General features: G+C 53.6%; 1 protein-coding gene across 1 annotated transcript; it reads right to left on the reverse strand.

The window, feature by feature from the left end:
- Positions 1-4,821: 4,821 nt before the first annotated feature.
- Positions 4,822-7,025, reverse strand: LBX1 (ladybird homeobox 1). The gene is made up of 2 exons (XM_050339869.1): positions 6,353-7,025; positions 4,822-6,048 (listed from the first exon to the last, which is right to left on the reverse strand). Exons 1-2 carry the CDS (start codon positions 6,675-6,677, stop codon positions 5,546-5,548), a joined length of 828 nt encoding a protein of 275 aa, XP_050195826.1. The 5' UTR covers positions 6,678-7,025; the 3' UTR covers positions 4,822-5,545.
- Between the last annotated feature and the right edge of the window lie 2,064 nt (positions 7,026-9,089).

The following is a 9,089-nucleotide window of genomic DNA, read 5'->3' on the forward strand; positions in this document are numbered from 1 at the left end:
GAGGGCCCGGCCACCGGTGCGCACTGAGAAGGTGCCGCCCCTCATTGCAGAAGGGACACCCTGACACCAGGGACAGCCCAGGGGTGCCAGCCCGGCCTTTGGGGGCAGATGAACGCTCCAGCCCCCCGGGGAGGCGGGGAGGCCGGCAGGATGCGAGGTCAGGAGCGATCCGACTGGGCGTCCCCGCTTTGGCCCCGGAGGGGCGACCGGAGCTTAAGACTGAAGGGTGTCCGGGGCCGAGTGGCGCGGAGGCGGATGCTCAAGGCCGTGGGGCTGAATGCAGTGAGCGGGGCCCCACCGATATTCCGGAGCCGGGACCCTCCCCTTTCCAGGTGCCCACGGCCCTGCCCATGCTGCCCCGGTGTGCCGGTGCTCTCGCTCGGGCAGAGAACGGGGTCCCCGTCTCCCCAGTGAGTGCCGGAGACTCGAGAGAGCAAATATGGGCCCTGCCCCGAAGCGGGGAGCTGGGGGTGCGTGGCTGAAGGGAAAAAGGCTGAAGGCCCCCAGGGCCCGCTACCGGAGGTACGGGGAGAGTGGGTGGCCAGGAGTGGCTGGGACGCTCTGCTCTGCCCACCAGTCTTTTCGCATGTCGTGACACAAGGAAACGATCACGATATGCTCGCGAATGTGTAGTGTTTGCTGCGGGGGCAAACGGGATGGACGGTGTAGGACTCAGAGGAAAGCAGCGAGAGACCTCTGTCCCCCCCGTCCCTCGGCGTGCCAGTCCCCGGTGTGCCCCGGGCCGGGGGCGGGCGGGCAGCGGCCCTGTACCGGAGCCTTTCTGGGGAGCGGAGAAGAGAGGCTGCGATTCCTGTCCCAACCCCAGAATCGGGAAGAAAAAGCCTTTCCTTTCAGCAGAGACTCATGCATCAAACTTCAATTTTCCGGACGATTGAATTAGTGATTTTTTTTCTCCTGAACTAAAATACACTTAAGTCTTTGGGATTAATTACCACGTTCTGGTCCCTCAGACTGTAGTATTAGTTATCGTTGCCATATTCGACATCAGCCCTGACACCTCATAAAATAAGGAACTGAATTTCACTGACTCAACCTGCTTCAGCCCTGTTGGATAATTCAGGAGGGGGCTTTATTCTCCGTCTGGGAGCCCTGTGTGAAGTGAACAAGATCAAATATGGATCTTCCCCACCCCCCTTAGGAGAAAAAAAAAACAAAAAACGTACCCCCCCCCCAGCACTAAAGGGTGGCATTTCCAAGCAGACAACACCCCCCACCGCCCCCTCCCCTCCCTCTCCCTTCACACCTCCAAACGAAATCTAAGGCAGTGTCAAGTTTGGGGATGAAGGATGGGTATGGGGTGGGAGGGGGGGTGGTCCGGCTCCTACGTTTGAGAAATGGGGTTTCTGCCAGGAGGGAACAGCGGTGGCTGAGATGCGGGCTGGATCGAGACCCTCGGGAGTCGCCATGCCCGAGGCAGGAGCGCAGCCCCTGCCCGCACCTGCCTTCGACAGCGCCCACGCCCGCTCCGACAGGGCGGACATGGGACACCGCAGTCCCCGACGGGGTAGGTGGTGGGCCACCGCCGGGCCTCCAGATCACTCCACAAAGCCCTTCCATGTTCCCCCGCACCCTTTTGCCAAACTGGGAGTTTTCATCTCTGCCGGTCAGGACCTACAGGGCTTAAGCGGTTTGACGCCTTTTTTTTTTTTTTTTTTTTTTTTTCCGTCGGGAATGATCTAGGGAAGACTGGTCTCTCCCTCTGCCCCATGTCTACCTTCCACGGAGGGAATCTCGGTGAGCCGGTCCCCAGAGCACTGAGCACTGTTCTGGGAGCTCTGAGTGTTTGCCCAGGGGTGGGAAAACGGGACTGTTTGCACCGTTCTGTGAATCCACGCAGGAAATACTGGGGGCAGGTTGAAGGCCCGTTGTCCCGCGTGTCCCCAGTCAGTAGGTCCCGGGGGTCTCGACCCAGCTCCCCACTTCTCCGGGGCAGCGCTGGCCAGGGAGCGGAGCGGCCGGAGGCGGCCAGGTCTACGGGGCAGATCTGGAGATCTCTGATTTGGGGGTCTGGGGCACGCAGGAGGGGTTCCGTGCCACGATCACGGCAGCAGCCCTACGAGCTCGCCGGGAAGGGCTGCGGCTGGGTCAGCCCAGAGGGCATGATTCAACGCTGTCACCGCGTCCCTAGTGCTGCTGCGGGGAGAAAAAACCAAACCAAACCAAACCAAACCAAATAAACAAAAAACCCCCATTTCCCTCCGTCCCCTGTCCCCCCCCCCCCCCAAAAAAAAAAAACCCCACACCAAAAAACCCTAAAACAACAACAACAAAAAGCCCTCCCCCTAAAAAAACACCAAAAAAACCTAAACCAACAACAACAAAAAAAATTCCTCCCCCCCCCCCAAAAAAAAACCCAACAAAAAAGCGCCGTGTTCTATCTAAAATTCGAGGGAGAGGAAACCCCCGAGAGATGTGTCTACTCAGGTAGGTGCTCTGAGGGAACGGCGGGTTTCAAACTGGGTGAAAAACGAGGGGTACAAGCCGGCGATTTATTTTAAACTAGGAAAAAAAAAGGAAAGAAAAAAAGAAAAAAGCTTTTGTTTGTCAATATGCAGATTAAATAACCAAAATCCCAGCTATTTGGAAATGGGGGACTAGCCAAATTAACAGGCTGCAAATCTTCAGGAGGAGGCTTTATTTACTATCCCGCCCCAGCCACGTGTGGTAAACTTCTGCGGGTGCAAGGCGGCCCGGTATCTCTTCTCTTTGCACTCAGAAGTCAATAGATCAGAAACCCAAATTAACTCCCAGTCCATTTTCCATACACCCAGCCACTTTTTTTTTTTTTTCTTGGTTATATTGAATCGTAGTGTTTGCAGCCTCATTAAATCCATTCCAAGACAAAAGAATAAAAGACTGGAGGGAGGGAGGGAACAGGAGAGGAGGGGGAACAGGAGAGGGAATGGGAAAAAAAAACCAGATAAAGAAAACAAATAAAGCCCTTTAACTAGATCTTCACATAAATGTCACAGTTTCTCAGCATTTACGATTTGGCTGTTTAGCATAAAAACACTTAAGGACAAGATTGAAGGCTTTCCGAGAGATCTGGACAGAAGTCAAAGCTATCATTCGGAGGTAAAAAAAAAAAAAAAGAAGAATAAAAAGAGGGGATGTCGGAGTGGGGGCGGGAGGTGGCGGAAAACAAGTGCTCTTCCAAATAATACTAAAGAAAAGTGAATTTCATTGTAATTCATAGGCTTGTTCCAAATACCAAGAGAGAAAGAGAGAAGAATAGAAGCGCACAGATGCCCCGGCGAAGGGAGAACAGCTCTGCTCCCATTGTTGTGGAGTTAAACAGTGGAAGGGAGGGTTAACCTAATCCATCAAATTGTCTGGAAATTGTGAAGAAAATTCAAAAACCATATGGTCTCCAAGCGCTCTCCTTCTCTCTGCTGCGGAGGGGCACGCTTGTTTCAGCATGGCAAACCGCAGGAGGCTGTATATGCTCCATTGTCGCTTGTCACTTCAGAGAAGAGGGCTCATTTGTCCCCAGTTTTCATGCTTTACGCTAAAAATTACAACCCCATCCATTCTCAAAGAGGAGAAAGATTTATTTAGCCTCGGAGAAACTGGACCAAAAAAAAAAAAAAATCAACCCACAAACCAACCCTGCCTTATCTGGACACTTCTCTGCCGAGCTCTGCCACTGTACACCAGATTTGCCTTTCTCACATAAATTTTGCAAAGAATAGGGAGAAACACACGTTACTCGACTCCAAAGGCAGATCACGCTGCCAAGAGAAAACACATTCACCAGAGCCTTAATTTTGGCAGGAAAAAATAAAGGAAAGAGAGACAAGGGAGAAATTATTAAAAAAAAAAAAAAAAAAAAAAAAAAGAGAGAGAGAGAGAGGGAGGAAAGAAAAAGAAAAGAAAAAGAAAAGAAAAGAAAAGAAAAGGAAGAAACGAAACGTTTTCCATCCTCTTATCCCCACGGCAGCTTTTGCCCAGAAGCGGGAGGCCTGGCCCGCCGGGTGTAGAGCAGTTCCCCCCGCTTGTTTTGTCCAAGTCGGTGATAACTCCTTCTCCCCGCTCATATTTTTTGTTTCTTTCTATTATTTTTTCTCCCCCCCTTCCTTTCCTCTCAAATTTCGGGCTGGAAATGCCCTGCTGGCGGCGGGAGCGGCGGGGCGGGCGGGGGGTGCCGGTGGTCCTGCTCGCCCTGCCGTTCTCCCACTGCCGCTGCGCATCCCCCGCGCCCGGGAACCGCTGCCTGCACCTATTGCCTTATCCATCTGCAGAGTTCTCCCTCTGCTAAGCTCTACCTGGCATTATCCTTATTAAAAAAAAAAAAAATTATAATAATAAAGGTCTCTCTCGTGTGTTCCTTTCCCGTCATTTTTCTCGCAGGTACTGTGCATAAAGTAACTTTAAATGCAAACGGGATGGGAGATCCCTGTGGTAGAAAAGTCTGGTGTAACCTCAGAACGGAGAGGAGTGCTTTTTCGGTCACAAAGAAGGACGTTAAAAAGTATATTAAAATGGTAAAGATTTTATTGTATCGGAAAAAAGAGCTGTCTGTACAATTCTAAGAGACAGTAAATAAAGCGACATTGTCCCTATCGGAACTTAAATAGCAGGCCTTTTAAAATTTGTACAATTCAAACAAAAACAAGTCTTAAATCTGTACATTTTTATTAATTTATAGTGTAATATTTAAATGTATTGATCTTGGGATTTGTCCTTTTTTATTTCCATAGCATGCAAAAATTCTAAAAAGAGTAAAAAATAATTCTAGGATTTTTTTTCATTTTCCTTTTTTTTTTTTTTTGTCACCACCTTCATATCAAAAATACGAAAGGCAGCTTTTAATAAAAGCACAACAATAGCAGAAAATGGTAAAAATAGCTTTTAATTGGTAAAATGAGGCAGAAATTGCATTGGAGACAAATCTCTATGCTCTAGAAAAAAAAGAAAGTATATATTTTTCAACTTGCATTATAACCCAGCCCCAAGTTCCCCAGATTGCAGAAGAAAAAATATTTTTAAAAGGAAAAAAAATTAGTTCGTGCACATTTGAAACATGCAAGGAAAGGAAAGTGGCTAATTCTTTTCTGTTGACGTTTTAAGCCTAACTTAAATCTTCTCTAAAGTGGTTCGTTTTGGAAGTCTTTGAAAACAACTGCTTTCCCAAACATCTGCTGGCAGCCGAGTTTATTCCAAGATTATGCGTCTCCCTTATGGATAAAATAATCATCACTGATAGCTATTAAAAAAAATAATAATCAAAACCTCAAAAAGAATGGGGAAGGAAAAAATCCAATATATACGTTTAAATATTTATACAGAAGCCGTCCGTAATTGCACCGTTCCGAAGATGTGGCAGGCGGAGGGATATCGACTCTACCCTAAATTAATCGGGATGTGTGTGTGTCTGTGGTGGGGTTCTATTGCTTATCGCTCCGACCGAGGGGAGCAGCCGCCCCGCCGCGCTGCCGGGGCCGGGATGGGGGGCCGAGGGTGCCGGTTTGGAGCTGTCGGGATGGGGGGGAGGGTTACGGGATGAGGGGCCGCCGGCCGCCCCTCAGTCATCCACGTCGATCTCCACGTCCTCCTCCTCCTCCTCCTCCTCCTCCTCGCTGTCCCGGCGGCTGCGGGGCCGCTCCGTGGGGGGCGAGGCGGGGCGGGGCAGTGGAGGGGCACCGGGCTCCCGGGCGGCGGCGGGGGGCGGCGGCGGGGACCCGGGCCGCGCCTTGCCCCTTCCCTCGGCGCTGGGCTCCAGCTCGGCCAAGGCCACGATGTCCACGGCGGGGTTAGGGCCCAGCTTTTTGGCCGATTCCACGTCGGCCTTCATCTCCTCCAGGTCTCTCTTGAGCTTGGCGCGGCGGTTCTGGAACCAGGTGATGACCTGGGCATTGGTGAGCCCCAGCTGCTGGGCGATCTGGTCCCGGTCCGCTGGCGACAGGTATTTTTGGTAGAGGAACCGCTTCTCCAGCTCGTAGATCTGATGGTTGGTGAAGGCCGTCCGCGACTTCCGACGCTTCTTCGGCGTTTGCCGCTGCCCGAAGATCGTCATCCCGTCCCGGCCTGCCGACGAGCCGCCAGATTGCACCCGCTTTCCCCATGTCCACCCCGACCCGAGCCCCGGCCCCCACACCCCTGCCCCGTCGATATCTGCAGGGAGTGGGGCAGAGCCACCGCTCCTGTACCCCGAGGGCCGCGGGGAGAGGATGCCGCCGGGTACTGACCGCCAAGGGACCCCCCCCATCCCACCCCATGCGACACCCCGGGAGATGGTGGGGGGTGGGAGAAGTGAGAAGGAAAACCAGGCCGTGGGGAGGAGCGGGGCACCCACCCGCTGGAGGATCCCCCCACTCCAAGGGGGTCTTACCTTCGGCCGCCTGCAGCACGCTGACTTCCAGCCCTTTGAAGGTCTTGCTGGCCAGCTCTTCCAGGGCGCAAAGGGGCGAGGTCTGGGAAAGCAGCGCCCGGCCGGAGAGGGGCAGCCCGGCCGGGGGGTGCTTCTCGGCAGCGGAAAGGAGGTGGGCCGTTCCGCAGAGAGTGTAACTCCTCCGCACCGAGGGCTTGTTGAGGATGTCCTCGATGCTGAACGGCGTGAGGGGCTTGTTGGAGTTGGCCGGCGGTGGGAGGTGATCCAAGGGGCTCCGCCGCCGTTCTTCCCCCGAGGAGGGCTTGGGTTCCTCTTTGGAAGTCATGGTGGGGCCGGGCCGCGCAGGGCTGCCTTCCCCACCCGCGACGGGGATGCGCTGCCGCGGGCAGAAGTCCCCGGCGGGACCGCGGGGTGACGGCGGCGAAGATAGCGAGCAAAAGTTGAAGCCCACCTCCAACTCCGGCGGAGGAGCCCCGGGTCCTCCCGGGGAGAGCCACGTCGGGCGGCGGGCCGGGCGGGCAGGGCGGCGGGCGGGCGCGGAGAGGAGCGGAGCCGTCGGTCCCTCGCCGAGAGGTGGTCCTGCCGTACCTCTTGTCCCAGGGTTTTGGGTCGGAGATTTCCACCCCCCCTTCTCTCTCTTCACTCTCTCTCTCTCTCTCTCTCTCCCCTCTCTTTCTCTTCCTAGCTGCTATTTTAAGAAACACCCCAAATCACAGCACTTTCCCTGCCCCCCCCCCCGCGAATACCCACCCCAAAATAATATTTAAAAAAATTAAAAAAAAAAGGAAGAAAAAGCAAAAGTAGACTTCGGCGAGGGGGAGAGCAGCCCTCGCACCGAGACCTCGGACCAGGGGGAAAGAAGCAAGAAGAGATGGGGTAATTGACTATTGCTAACAAGTTATTGTTGATTGGGAGGTAATCAATTATCTTCAATGACACTTTTCGCCCTCTCTCTCTCTCACTCCCTCTCTCGCTCGCTCTCTCTCTCTCTCTCTCTCTCTGTCCAATGCAGGCTTTTGCAAGTTCGGAGACCCATTAATTAGGAGGCGGTATGGAGGTGGAGCCCAGTTGAATTATAATGCTGAATGCACTTGTCATATTCTGGCCCTGCTATTTGTTTGGACATATATATTTTTAAATTACATTACAAACCAACCTTTATTGCATCAGGATAATACAGTATAGTGAAAAATAATAAGGGAAAACAAACCAAAACGAAAAATTTCCAACTCTCTCTCTATTTTTTTTTCTTTCCCCCGAGATTTTTTTGTTTTATTTTTCTTCCATTTCTTCCTCCTGTTAATTTCGGCTACCAGGTGATTTAAATGTCTCTCTCTGGCTCAATGCAGAGCCATTTGAGATTTTTTTTTTTTTTTTTTTAATAATGAGGGGAAGAAGGGAAGAGCCTGGTTCCAGGTAAGGCAGACCTTTCCTTTCCAATAAAATCCGGAGGTTTCCGCCGAATTTGTGGTGCTCCTCCTTCCCAGCGCTCTGTGTTTTAGCGGACTGCGGGGTGCGGGACGGGAGCAGGCCCCTCCGGGAGGGTGCCGGTGCCGAGAGTGCCCGCGGAGGGGTTGCGCGGCGGGTCGCGGTCCGGGTTCGTTCCCGGGACGTCGGCGGCTTCTTGGGCTCCGTTGGTGCCGGGGATGGCGGGTGGTCCTATCCGGCGGTAGCGCGGGTGGAAGGGGCCGGGGAGGGCCGATTTCCAGCCCGAGGCCTTATGCTACGAGCCCATCGGCGGCTCTGGAGAGGGGCAGTGGCGCGGGGCTTACTGCGTCCCCTGCTCCCGGGGGGACCCGGCCCGGCGCGGGAGGGACAGACCTGCTCCTCAGTATTTTCACCCGGGCCACCATCCCGCCTATGCCTCGCCGTTCCGCAGGGACGGAGACAAAGCCCAGAGCTGGGTGTGAGCAGCCTGGCCCCCACCTCAGGCGTGAGTACCCCTCGGTCCCCGTGGGGAGGCCGGGACGCGACCCGCGGGCCGGGCCGGGGCTGGACGGGGCGGGCGGTGGCTGGAAGGGCGGTGGGGTAGGAGGAGAGGCCGGGGCCGGATCCGGCCCCAACTTTCCCTCCTCACCTTGAGGGCCAGGGGGAGGACGGCTGGCAGCTCCCAGGCCGCTAGGTACCAAACAAGCACAAAAGAAGCAAATGGCTCCTCTCCTTAAAGCGCCCTCTTCCCATTTTTTATAGCTCTCTGGGAGTCTCTTTATGCAGTGACCTATTTTTAAAGGCCTATATTGGGTTATTCATCATATCAAATACTGCGAGGAGCTGGGGAGGGAGCCGGTTGGGGTGGGAGCGAATTACACTGATTCTAAATCGCCCAGCTTCTTTGCTTTGCTAGGTGGATTATTTGCTTCGCTTTGCTTGGGTTTTATGAAGTGATTTAAACATATTTTAACCAATTAGAGACTTTACTCCTCTCCCTTGTGTCCCCTCACATTATTTTCCAGCGTGCTGTTTTATGTCAGGAACCGGGTTTTATTGAGAACTGGGATGGGGATGCTGGTGTTAAACCTATAGAAATAAGATTTTAAAAAATAAAAAAGGGGGGAAACCGGAAGAAAAATAGTCTCGTTCCTGGGTCCGAGTTTGGGTGGGCTGGACACCGTATGGGATGCTCAGAGGCCCTGCCAGTTAGCTTTCCCCGCCGAGTAGAGCGCAGACCTGGGGTGCAACTTGCGCCCCCATCTCAAGTGCAGCCCGTTCCACTCAGGGCACGGGCAAAAGTGCGCCA

The sequence above is a fragment of the Myiozetetes cayanensis genome, unplaced genomic scaffold (assembly GCF_022539395.1).
Source record: "Myiozetetes cayanensis isolate MyiCay16 unplaced genomic scaffold, myiCay2020 scf10, whole genome shotgun sequence".
Lineage (NCBI taxonomy): Eukaryota > Metazoa > Chordata > Aves > Passeriformes > Tyrannidae > Myiozetetes > Myiozetetes cayanensis.